General features: G+C 34.7%; 1 protein-coding gene and 1 long non-coding RNA gene across 3 annotated transcripts; one reads left to right on the top strand and one right to left on the bottom strand.

The window, feature by feature from the left end:
- Positions 1-50: 50 nt before the first annotated feature.
- On the bottom strand, positions 51-2064 carry LOC113506755 (organic cation transporter protein-like). The gene is made up of 3 exons (XM_026889589.1): positions 1476-2064; positions 916-1323; positions 51-823 (listed from the first exon to the last, which is right to left on the bottom strand). The coding sequence occupies exons 1-3, from the start codon at positions 1808-1810 to the stop codon at positions 145-147; spliced, it is 1422 nt and encodes a 473-aa protein (XP_026745390.1). The 5' UTR covers positions 1811-2064; the 3' UTR covers positions 51-144.
- Positions 2065-7126: 5062 nt separating this feature from the next.
- Positions 7127-12334, top strand: LOC113506745. 2 transcript variants are annotated; one of them, XR_003401752.1, is made up of 4 exons: positions 7127-7764; positions 9396-9604; positions 10364-10501; positions 11142-12334. It is a non-coding gene; the product is annotated as an uncharacterized LOC113506745 (long non-coding RNA). The 2 variants fall into 2 exon arrangements; XR_003401751.1 differs by having other exon boundaries at positions 7127-9604.
- The last annotated feature ends 1318 nt before the right edge of the window (positions 12335-13652 follow it).

Genomic DNA, 13652 nt, shown 5'->3' with positions numbered 1-13652 from the left:
TGTTATGCAGTATGCAGTTCACTGGGATAGCTAGTATATGATAAAACACGTCACAATTAATTTACATTTATTATACTTACTTGTTGATGACTCAACATCACATTGTACAAAAAACATTCAGTTTACAAGATCAGAAAAAAATATTTATTTCTTAGATAAATTCTGCGTATCTTCTAAGGTATCCGGCAATTGCCTATTTTTAGTTTCCGGTAAAGGAATACATAGCACACACCCCAATATCGCCATTGCTCCAAATATGGCACCAGAGATCGTTTCTGGTAAAGCATTGACAGGTGGTGCTGCGATCTGACCTGCTCTGGACAAAACTGATAAACAACCTAATACAGAATTCCTTATACTCGTGGGAAATAATTCCACACCATATAAAAATACTATGATGAATGACATGAAGAAAAAACAGTTGCAAATACAAGCAATAAAAACTCTTACTCCCTGTAGATGTTTCGGTACAAGGATTACAGCAATCATGAGGATCCCTGACGTAAAAGTTGTGATCATTAAAAACGTTCTCCTTCCAAGTTTTTTGAGCAAGTACACGGAGGTCAGTGTACCCGGTATGAGCAACGCTCCTGATATTGCCACATTCTTGTGAATGTCCCCACTCATTTTACCAATGTACTGAGACACCCCATAATAGCCCATGCCACATGTAAAGTATACGTAGGCCATACAAGCAAAGTTTATAGTAAGTCTTTTGTATTTAAAAATTTGCCAAAAACTTATTCTTATGACATTTGACCTGTGATGTGCTGAATAATACGACTCCATTTGAGCTTTAATAACTGCTGGGTCCTCTTTATTGCTGCAATGAATACAATTTTGTATAATTCTACATGTATGTTTTTTTTAATTTCATTAAAAAGGCGAAGTAAGCATGTTGATTGCAATACTTACAATTTAGCAACCTTTTGCATCACAAGGAAACTTTCATCATATTGTTCACTATCAACCAACCATTTTGGGGATTCTAGAACAAGCCAAAATAATGTGCAGCAAAAAATAACTGGGATTGATATTGCCATCTGGAAGACGTCGCAGTCCCTCAGGACGTACGATACTCCAGCCAAGGATAAATGGCTAATATTGATTGGGATGTGGAAGAGGGCTGTTACCATTTCCCTGTAACTTGGCCCGCAGTACTCAACGAGTAAGACATAACACGTCACGATAGAGCCTCCGACGCCCCAGCCTTCAATGGTACGCATCGCTATGTACGTAATAGGTGTCGGCATGAACACCACCAAAACACCCGCCACAGCAATCACAAAGCAAGTTGCACAGAAGCACGTTAAGCGTCCATATCTGAGGATCAAAAGTAACACGTCTTTGGTTTCAACCAATCAATTAAGGAAATATCATAGGGAAACTTTTTAAAACATTTAAATTACATGCATAAATGTGTAAAACAATGTCTGTCTAGTGAGAGACCTAGAGGAGACGTGAATTGAACTCACTTATCAGCCAAAATTCCGAATGTAAGTGCTCCGAGCAGCGTGCCCACATAAAGCATACTCTGCGTGAAGCTGACCATCCACTTTTTGTCACAGATGAGGTTGTATTTTGTCTGCAGGGTCTCTGTGAACACAGTTCTATTCCACTCAGGCTCATCACAAGGACACTGGTTAACCCCTTCCGTAGCACCCTTACATGTGTATTCCATAGGAGGCGACGTAAATATCAAACTTAGTACGTGCCAAAATATAGGTAATTTGGTACAATACATACAGAAAAAAGCATAATAATGGTATCGCGTTATTTTCGCAAAATAATTTTCTATTGGAGATGTCATTTTTTGTCTTGTTGTTTTCTGCAAGTGTCAGTTCAGTTTCCTGTAAATAGTAATATTTACTAAATTATGAAATCAACATTAAAGTGGATAAGAAATCCATTTGTTAATTATTTATCCGTGCAGAAAATATTCCAAAGTAAATCACATATTTTAAGTTGTTCAAAATAAAAGGCTTTCTGAAATGGTTGTCACAAAAACAATTATGTTTGGTACAAAAAATATGTATAGGAAATGACACATGACATGGCCTGTGACATCTCATGCATACCATAAATATATGTGAAAGTATTTATGTCTAAATTAACCTTTGGCCATAGCTTAAATATACGGTCTTCGTTTAGCGAAGTAGCGAAGTTGATTTCGGTAACTGAGCCGACTTTAATACAATTATGCTAGAAATAAAAAGTAAGCTGTGAGGAAATAGTATGACCAGAAGATGCCTATCCTTTTGTCACTAGCTAAGAGGTAAAATTATCAAGCAATCACGCGGTTCATAATTTTTGGGTAACTTTTAAGGTGAAAAGAAAAATAACAATTTTAGTATCGTTATCAAAGACTACACCTGATCACCACCAGACTGCATTAACTAGTTTGCAAACTTTATTATGCTGTTTCGATTGTGAAGCTGAGAATAGGGAATATTCTGGATGAGATGATTCTAGATGTGCTACTTAAAATAGTCACCATTGTTTATCTCTCCCTATTTTTCTCTTTACCTGATAGAGATAGCATGAGAGTGAACTACGAAACTGAATAACGTTTGAGTATTTTTCTCTTTTTTTATTTTATTGAAATAAAAACTCATTAAAATTCTGCGGGTTTCGTACGGTATTAATAATTCTGGGACTGAACTAAAATATAAATAATGTCATTGTTTAAATTTGTGACCGTAATGAGCGACTCCTAGCTGAAAAATTTCAGCTGCCCAGCTATCATGGTTCTTGAGATACAACCTGGTTACAAACAGATTTATTACCGACGCAGTCTTGTTTACAAGGTTTTATTTTTAGCTGGGAACCTTTAGAATGAACAAAGCGGAATAGCAAAAAAACAAAGCTAAATGGTAAATAATGTCACAAGCATAAATATTTCAAGAATTTTGATAGGTAGTACCGAAGGACTAAACTGGCATATCATGACACATCTAGTAGATATGTATCTGCAAATGGAAGACGTCCAAGTAACGCCTTAGATAATATATGACGCGGGTGCCGTAGTCAGAATTGATTGATACGATTTTAAGTGCCGCGTATATGGAACCATTTTTTTATTCATTCATAAGCTGTTTCAACAGACGTAGGAGCCGAGTGAGCTCTTTTACGCAAGTCGAATGGTTAGCTCTTAATTTATCCGAACTTTCTGGGTATTTGTAATGTGTTACAAATATTAGAGTTCTTCAGATAGTTGGATTTTTTAGAGCGCTTTAATCTAATTTGTAGAAATTATCGTGTGACCGTGTACTCCTCCGAAACGACTCGAACGATTCTCATTAAAATTACTTTGCATATTGGGTAGGTCTGAGAATCTGTAGGTCTGTAGGTCTGAGAAATCATCTTAAAACCTTTTTTTGAAAGGTTTTTTATATCTATACATATAATAAAATTGTAGAAAAGTGAAAACTGTACATTTAATATTTTTTTTAAAGAATAATTGGAGGGTGGTCTACGAACGATTCCGATGCCGAAAATATGATTTTTAGAATTTTTGTCTGTTTGTCTGTTTGTCTGTTTGTCTGTTTGTCTGTATGTATGTCCGGAAAGATCTCGGAAAGTACTGGATAGATTTGATTCATATTTTCAGAGAATATCAACAAGAGGTCCGGTCAACATACTTTTTACTTATTATCTCGCTTTTCGTTACAGGGGGTGAGCAGGAGCCTTTTATATCTATACACAAATATCAAATTATCTCATAAACTACTGAATATGTTTCGTTCAAATTTTGCATGAAGCTTATCGTACACATGATACAACAAATATACAAAAACCATAACGCTACTATGCAGGGGGCATGAGCAGTAAAGTTTTAAATTTTTAGACTCACCCGTAACATCGTGTAATACAATTATGAAGTGTATTTTCACCCCATTGAGTAGTAGGCAGCACGGTCATCAATTTACTCAAAAAATATCACTCTATTTATCTTAAGACTTTTGGCAGAGCAATAATATATTTCTTCGAAAGTAAATCATTTTCACAAAATCAGTCATTTTATTCTCTTTCAAGTCTAATGTAGACCTAGCGCGACAATAATTAAAATAAAAGAAACATAAACTATTAATACTTTTATTATTATTATTTTGATGCAAATGTTAGTTCGTAATCGGTACATTCTTGAAAGAAAGAAACTTAAATTATTTTTATTTTTATTGGTGTACTAAAATTACTCAAGTTCAAATGTGGAATGCCGTAATATGATTTTGTGTTTATTTACGATAGGTGTATATACCTATGTCTTTAGCTCGGTAATGTTGGCGATGCTACTTCAAGATAAAATAATTCGTAGTGACACTCAACCCAAAGTTGCATTGTAGTTCACATTGATCTCATCTATAATTATGCATAACAATAAATTACTGAACGACACAGTTAATTATTACCTTGGTTCATCTGTAACAACTAGCAACAAAAATATAAACTTTCAAACAAAAAAAAGCCTTTCAAACAATGAAATAAAGTTTTCTTAAATTTGAAACATTACATAAGCCAAAAGTATTTCGGATAGAAAAGCCCAGAAAACTTGCATAAAAACTTCATAATAGGTATGCAATGTGAAAGATCTATAAGACCAAAGCTATCAGTGAATAAGAGCGTACGCTAGAAGGTTTTTGACATTACGTATCTATTGATAAAACAATGTCTACTGATACCTGGGATTTTTCAATATTTTAACGATTTGATTGGTCTACATCGGCCATTACAGAGAACGCACACGTGGCCTTTCCAAAGATTCCTTTAACAATTTATTGTAATCTCTACTTATTTAAAATTTTCTTCTATCGTAGCCTGGTAAACACAGGGGAAGGAACGAGACTGAATGAGTTTTTGAGATCCCAAAGCTAAGCCGACGAGGATTAGAAACATATTTTTGGAAATTTCTCCAATAAGGCTGATAATAGCGTGTAGCTATCAGCACTTACATCCGTTATACAATGTCTGGAAGATTCATTTTGGCAGTATCGACAGCGTAACCTCATAACCAACCTCATGTAGTCTTTATTTAAGTTCCATTTATGCAGTAGGGATGACGGTATTTTACTTCAATGATCGTCAGGTAGGTTAACGAATAAAATACGTATTTTTTCTTTGTAAATTGGTACAGTAAATAGAACTCATGCGCATGAAGTCACTTTTATGTTCATATTTTGCTTTGTCGTAACATCACAAATTAGACATATCCTATACTTTAGATTTTTGTCATTGTCAATTTAAAAAAAAGGGGTGTCTGATATATTTTTTTCACGCTATTTATTTATCAGCAATTTAAAGGCAAATCATGATCAAAACACCAGGGGGCCAAGATAACACGTTTAACAACTTTTTTATTTTGGAAATATTCCAAATGTTTGTGAGGAAGATCAGTTTTAATATTAAGAGGACAATCAAACATGAACGTGTTTCAGGAAACCGTTTATCTGGGCGCAATTTTGCAAAATCTTATATCTTATGACACTATGTAACATCCACAGTTACCGAGCCCGACTCTCACTTCACCAGCTCCGTACACAAAAATAATTTGACATCTTATTTATATCGTCAGAAAACATCGTGTGTGAAAATAACAACTGTCTGGCTATCACTGTTCCTGAGAAACAGCCAGGTGACAGACAGACGAACGGACACCGGGGCCTCAGTAATATGGTTCTGGTTTACCTCTTTGGTTACAGTACAATAATAATTTTATGATACCTCATAATCCGTCTAACAATTTCAGGTGTAGGCCGGCCAAAGAACAGACGTGCTCGAAAATCATAACCCACCCAACTAGAAAATGGAAACCCTCGAAAGTAAAACATTTTTAGCAGAAGTGCTAAGACTGAGTTATACCTTACCATACTTGCACCCCCCCCCCATTTTTAAACGGCTCAATTTGTCAAACATGTCTTAACGAACACGCATAATTCACGTTTAAATTAAAATTGTACAATTCGTTCGGAAGCTATGATGTCACAGACAGACGGGCAGGCAGGCAGATATGTCAAAGTTATAAGCCCCTCTTTTTGGGATTAAATAAGAAAAAGTCATTAAAACAGCTGTGAAATATTTGACACCAGGATAGTATCGTAAACGATGAAATGTGTTTGATTCAAACATTTGATAGTCTTTGGGCCGCTCAAGATTCATTATAATTTAGAAAAAAAAGCAAGCTTAAAATGTAAAAAAAAGTGTTTCATTTTCAATATTGCATTACATTTTTGCGATGATCGTTAGTATTAAACTTCATAGTTTTTCACATCTTGAAAATCACGCAGACGAAGTCGCGGGCAACAGCTAGTTAATAATATAAAATAAAACACGTCAATTTTGACAAGGAGTTACTACTAGATTTCGAATTAAATATAATAATAAAAAAAAAAAACAATTAAAACCATACATAAAACGTACACTAAAATTCCAGTAAAGTGGAACTGACGTAAAGAGATCAAAAAATAAAAAGACGCTTTCAAATAATTTAAATATGAGATGCCGTCTCAGTGCCGTCCTCCGGGAGACTGTTTAACATTCGTCCCGGGACATATAAAATTCGCTTTGAGTGCACCCATTCCCAACTGTGTCCATTCTGTCAGCGTCTTAATATTTGATCAAAGTACAAGCGTCTTAATATAGATGGCGCTTGATAGTTTCGGGATGCACCGTTTATTAATCTGGTGTTCCCAATTTTAAAAGATAAAAATATTAACATTTTAATGTCATTATTTTAAAATCAATTATTAATAGAATTATATGCATTTTCAGCATTTATTCAGTTATTTATTATTGGATCTCTAATAAAGAATACAAATAACAGATAAAAAAGAGCAGAGTACATTTAAATTGTGCTCTCTCAGTTAGCTCAGATTACAGCATTCGTGATTGCGATATCATTTCAGAATAATCAAATTCATTATAACCAAGAAAGTCTTTTAATAATATGTACTTAGTGCTCTTGTAAAACTTGACTTGTAAAACACAAAGCGTGGCAAGTCTTAATCATGGCAATTGAACTTTAAAACAACATTTTAGAATTCAGTTTTTCAAATTTTGATTTTCTAATTTAGTTGGACTTTCATAAATTTTTGAAATATAACCAGTTGGTAAAGCAAACAAAGGCAGTCAGTTCTGCGTATTAGTAAATTGTGCATACGTCTGTCTGATGAAGATTCAATTTGGGCGTAAAATTTGACTTTTGTACTCGACTAAAATGCCAATCCCATGTTTTTAATCAAATATTTCGAATAAAGTAAAAAGCATGAAGTGAACACTGAAGGATAACATTGTATCGAATAAACATAGAAGTACTATAATCTGATAATGTACCTAACGTTTGGTGATAAAGTGTTGTACGGTGCATGGTTTACCAAAGTTCCTTCGTATGTCGTAATTAAGATCAAATTTTGTTTCAATTCTTATTATTCACAAAGATTTAAATAAACTAGCAGCCGAATAATAAATACTAAAGCACACATTAACGCCATACTAGCGATACTTCAACCAAACTTAATCTAATTACCTCGTACGTACCTTCAGCGGGCTGATAACACAAGATTAACGTCACCGACGAAGATGTTAGGCTAGGAGCACACGAGCCAACTGTATCAGGGCGTTCTCGTGATTTATGCACTGTGAACAGGGAGCTGTTCGATAAGAGCCGACGTGCAAGCCGCCGCCGGCGTAATTTAAGCCCGTGTGGACCCGGCTTTGCGATATTCGTCAGTTCAATTTATAGCGTATGTGAGAAATTGTATTCTGTTTTAGGTATGTAAGTTTCTATTTTTGTGTGTGGTGTATGATCTCTGTATTCGGTCTGAGTCTAGATATACTACGTTTTATAGTACTACTAGGCTCTACTAGCTGTTGCTCGTGGACCTGTTCGCCAGAAAGCGAAAATAATACCAAAGGAGCAAAATTGGTATAAAACCTATCCTATTTGGTTACCAAGTTTCATTACAATCCATTCAGTTTTTTGGTCGTGAAAGAGTAACAAACATACATAAAAACTTTCCTGTTCAAAACGCTAGCAGGAAGGAAGACATTTAAAACAATTTGATACTACAATTTAATTGTTTGATACGTTACTGCCGGCCGCTATCTTCTCAGTGTGATTTGAGCTCTTCCAGCCGCATATAAAACTGTGAGTTTGTGGCCTTAATGTTTGCAATCCGATTTGTACATGTCTACGTCAAAATTTCCGAGGTTAGACTTGTCAGACGGACGGCCACGTGACGGGAACAGAGCCTTTGTGGCGGTTTGCGTATCTTTTGCGGTATTGTTTGAGAAATCCAACGCTACTTAAGTGCAGGAATACTGATTCGTTGACGCTGTATATTTTTTGTCTAATAAGAAAAAAAGAAAAACATTGTAATTGTGTGTCAGATGATCTCACAAAAGTTATTTTCTTTCTCTCTCTCTTGTTTTATTACTCTATTGCGGATTCTCTCTTTGACTTTAAGTTTTGAGCAACAAAGGCTAAATAATACCGTGGGCATACCAGACCTTCACTAGACGTTCTAGTTTTTGGTTTACTTTTCGTCTATCGTAATCCAGCCGATATTGGATATCTGATCTGTTTTTTGTTTCTATATGTTTTCGTGGGATTCGTGGGATTAATAGTAAATAAAAGAATTTTTCTATGTTATGTTTACAAACAAGTAACTCTTCGTCAAAATATCGATTCAGATCTTTCAACCGACTCAACTTTTTATAACGATAAAATCGAGGTCTGTTTTTCTGTTTCATGAATATGGAATATTTTTCATCACTTTTGATCTAAAAATTAATAGAGGTGTTCAATAAAGTCGGTTGGTCTTTTTAAAAAAAAGAAACAAATTTGTAGAAAAATAACATTCTTTTTTCCAGAGATTTAACTGATATTAATTTTCAATGTAGACCTAAAGTTTGCGTACTATCAGTATATTGCAATTTCGATTTTTGTTTCAACTTACAAAAAACTTTATTGTTTGTTACATACGCAAAACGCTGCTGTAAAACGATGAAAAACAGGTTATCTATAATAGCCATATCATCATTAAAAATTGTAATACCCCCTTTACCGCGAACAATTTAAAACGATTTTGAACCCAATCTCCTTAACCTTAAGGTATATTTTTGTTAATTTCGGCAGTCGCTGCCGCTTTCACCTGGACCATCGGTCTGTATTTTGAATGGTGACGGAAGTACAGCGCACAAAGCGCTCACCGCCGCGGACAATAGTCTCTTCCATGCGTTCACGTTCTTGCATCGTGTATTGACTAACACTGATAGTGCTGTTTGGTATAAACGGTTTGATATTTAGGAGGCTGAATCTTTGATAGCACGAAATTGAATGACGATTTAAAGTATTTTTTCTCACTTTCCAAATAAAATTTAATGTAGTAGTAAATTTGTAGGAGCGTGGAAAATAAATAGCACTAAACGCTTTTAATGTTTGAGCCTGTACTGTCCTGAAAACCTAGGTACCATGATAGTTTAATTACAAGCCCATCACTAAACTGTATCAAAATTGGTCAAGCCGTTCGAGAGCTATGAGGCAACACTCACACACAAACGGAGAAGAGGTTCTTCTTAAGCCATTTTCTGGCTAAACTCATTCACAAATGTAAGTGTCATCCATCTGTTTTAAAACCTCATAGGCCGATTTAAAGTAGTTCTTGTCGATATTTTTTTTGAGCAAAGGTCTCCTCTTTTTTCTTCTAGACTCTATCTCAAGTCTAATTTCTGATCATTATATTGGCAATAAATTATGTAGTTCCATTTGGGATTTTTCATTCATATTTATAAGGGTACTAGAATAAATCTTTTCTTTCGTGTTGTTTATAAAGAAAGATTTAAATTTTGCTTTAAAATATCATATTTCACACCATTTTAATTCACCATTCAAACATTATTTTAATGTAGTCTTAAAATTACTAATTGGTTCATTAATATTAAAGCAGTTATTAATATCAACAATTAATTTAAAACTAGCTATTAGACAAACAATTTTTTATTTCTTGTAAAATCGAACAGCTTTTAGCAACCCGTAGAAAATTATTAAGACTAAAGTCGTTTTGTCTTGAATACATAAAATATGGAAGATATGGCTTTCATTTTCCGCGAAAAAATACCTACGAGAGCGAAGACGCGGCTGAAAGCTAGTATTGTTGTAACAGTTTTTATGACATAATTTAAAACAAAACCAATTTCAAAAATCTCATCGACTATTTCACAAACGAATTCCCACAATTCTTTATTTACCATTTCGTTTCATAAATCCTGTTATCGTATTTCAGATTCAAAACATTACATCAATTGAGATATCGTATTAAATTTAAATTTATTTTTGTAAATTAAAAATATGTACTTCCTTTTTGAACAGAAACTCATCAATACATGGAGGGATCTTGCCATTGTGGCTGGTTGAAAATAATTGAAACTGAATTTCAATTGGCAAAAAATATGTTTGCTAGGAACGCTGACGTCACTGAAACGGATTTACCAATTTTTAACGGCAAGTGTGCGTAAAAACGATTAAAAATAAATTTATGTTTTATTCTGAGTACCTAGTTTGTTGGTACTGAGAAATAGTTACTTTGAGTCAAACATTTCAGTTATATATTTTCATTTAGGGCCGATTTTTCAATCATCACAGTTAACTTCTATCTGAAGAATTAATAAAGCCGTCGAAACGTCAAACATATTCGTCAGATAAGCGATCTGGCAATTGAAAAATCGGCCCTTAGTTGAATAATAGTTCAATGATTGTAATTAATTGTAACCACATCAAATCAATTCACCCATAACTGTGTCAAATCTTAAATATCCGTTAAGATTATTCCATAATCATCATCAATACCTTATATACCTTCATCCATAAAGCACAGGTACTATTAACATATACCAAATTAATACAGTAAAATGACACGTGTCCAAGGTAGATTATCTTATAGCAGTTGGTATTACAATTGTCGCATGAACGCGCATAATCCCGGCCGATGTAAACTAAGCCTATATCTGTCACGCCGCCCACTCCCATCATTATGGCAGCTGGTTGCGTTTCAAGGATTATGTGTTCGAAAAATGGATAAAATATTGTCAATTGATAAATTGGAGTTTGGGAAGCTGGTAATTAGTTTTGATTTTTAATTATTTTTCAGGTGAAGTGAAAAGTCGGCAAGGTGCTAAAAAGTTAAAAAAAGCTAGTGGTCTCCTAGAGAATGGGTGCAGTATAATATATATAAATTTTAAAGTTCGTTTTCATTGACTTTAGAGATTTTTGTATCCAATATTCAAGTCAGTCTTAGACTCAAAACCAGACTACGTCTGCTCGGCTAATTTACGATTAATTGATAATAAAAGCTTTACACAAAATGATCATACTCAACGTAAAGATCAAGAATGCATAGGATAGCGCGTATTACTTATCCAAGTACTAAATCAAGCTACTGAGTTTCACTAAGCATCGATGTCGGCATCATCCGTACACACGGAAAGCCGAAAATACCTCAAACTGCACCTACCATTCTACACACACACACACACACGCAAAAAGCCTCCAACACACGCGAACTCATCGATAACTAATCCGTAGACAATCACACATCTAACAGAAACGACACCAAGCCTGAATGCGTTTAATCTTCAGAACGGCAACGGGGCGCAATATCGTCATGATGAACAGCTAACAATAGACCCTCGATCTCCACTGGATATTAAGTTTCCTGATATTACAATAAAACGCCCACCATGGGCTATATGTGTATGAATTAGTTCGCTCTATTCATGGAAGTATTACTCTTTGTGATCACTCTGTGGCAAGGAGATTGCAGTCTGTCCTCTGAATTGGAATGCTGGAGTGCAGATTTAAAGAGCGATGAGTTGAGTGAGATAGGTATTATATTAAGAGGAAATTTGAAGTCGATGTAGTGAAAGGCTTTTTAGCCCATTCATTAGCAAGAAATTAATTTTGATGGAATATTCCTTCTGTTTTTTTTAACTACTATTTTATTATGATAAGCTGTAAGTAAATTACCGCTCTTCACTTTGATTTAATTTTCTAAGTGTATCCTTCTTATCATACCGATCTACCACATTATCCACCTTTTCATAGTCAAAACGTATTTTTATATTTGTTTTTGTCCCTCTCACAATATAAATAGAGTATGTATAAAATTTATATAATAAAAAACAATGATTTCAGTAACTCCACAGGCTGATAAAAATAACTCCAAAGCGATCAAAATTAATTGTGAGTGACAAAATTAGAAAAATCACTTCAAATCCCAAAAATACATTTGGATAGTCAGTGGAGATTAAAATTGTCAGGAATACGTCCATTGTAGGTACGGCCTAATTGAGTACACCACGATATATCTGCATACTTTAAATTTAGACAATTCGAATATAAAAGGCTTTTGATTGTTTCCTTTAAAACGCTTTTCGGTATAAAAATGTTTTATCCCTATAGCGCTTTATTTTGAATGGCTGAATTACTTTGGAAATCTGATAGTAGGTACTCTTCAATTTATTTCCTTAAGTGTAGAGTTGCTTAAAACACCAGTGTAAGATAATAATGTTGTGAATAATGCCAATTATAATTTACATACCGTTTTGATTTTTGCACGCCAGCTATTTTCAAATCTAGTTTTACATCTACATCTTTCATAATACGAATGGTAACCAAAAAGTAAGCTGTTAATTTAAATCATGAGACATCACAGTGGTTTTCAGCACCGTTTCAACCAAGACTTGCAGTGAAGGAAGAATCATTTGTGTCGCGCAAAGATGTCCGCAGAGCCATTTCAAGCGTAGCTGTGCTGACCTAGGCGAAGTAAATGAAAAGATTCTATTGGTTATTTACAAACACACCTCGCCACGTATCCTTGCAAATGTCTGGTGGAAAAGCAGCCTAAGACTTGAAGTGAAGGAGGCAAGATGGTGCAATACACTGTAGTACAGCGTCTGTATCCTACAACTGCAATAATGTCACTTCCAGAGCGACGGCTAGCTCTCAGGATCTATCTACGTAACCAGATCCCAATATACGAATACTAGATAGAACCCGGCTCCTGTCAAGTGAAAACCATTTGTAGCATATTAATTCACGGACTGGTGCGGTGTCTGTCACATTGTGTTGCGATGACAGCGCGACGCTCCACGCTCCTTTAAGCGATGACGTCACGGGCTAATGATTATCGCCGCAGGGGAGATTATTGTTCAGCCGGTAATTAGGTATTATTGTTACATAATCGGAATCAGATATTCTATAATATACCTAAGTGCCGTTTTAGAATATTCGATCCTTGCTAAAATGTTGTATTGGTGACACCTGCATCTATAACCTACCTTTAACTTTTGCTAGAAGAGCAAGTATAAATTCAATGAATTGAATTGAGAATTTCGATTGTATCATATTACCCTAAAAAGACAGGTCCAAATTCTTGTACAGCTTTTTTACTACACCACCAAAAAAAAAAAACCATACACACATATTTTATACTTTACACGATATTCAATCAAATCGCAGCGAAACGTTGCCATAAACATCCGCCATTTTAAAATAAAAATAAACCCATCTCCTTTTCTGGGAGAGCGCACCGGGGTTCACAAAGCAGGATGCGCACCGTAAAGTTCCTTTTATACAATACATATAAAGATCTTATAGAAAA

The sequence above is a fragment of the Trichoplusia ni genome, chromosome 2, assembly GCF_003590095.1.
Source record: "Trichoplusia ni isolate ovarian cell line Hi5 chromosome 2, tn1, whole genome shotgun sequence".
Classification (NCBI taxonomy): domain Eukaryota; kingdom Metazoa; phylum Arthropoda; class Insecta; order Lepidoptera; family Noctuidae; genus Trichoplusia; species Trichoplusia ni.
This window is presented reverse-complemented; position numbering and strand designations above follow the sequence as displayed.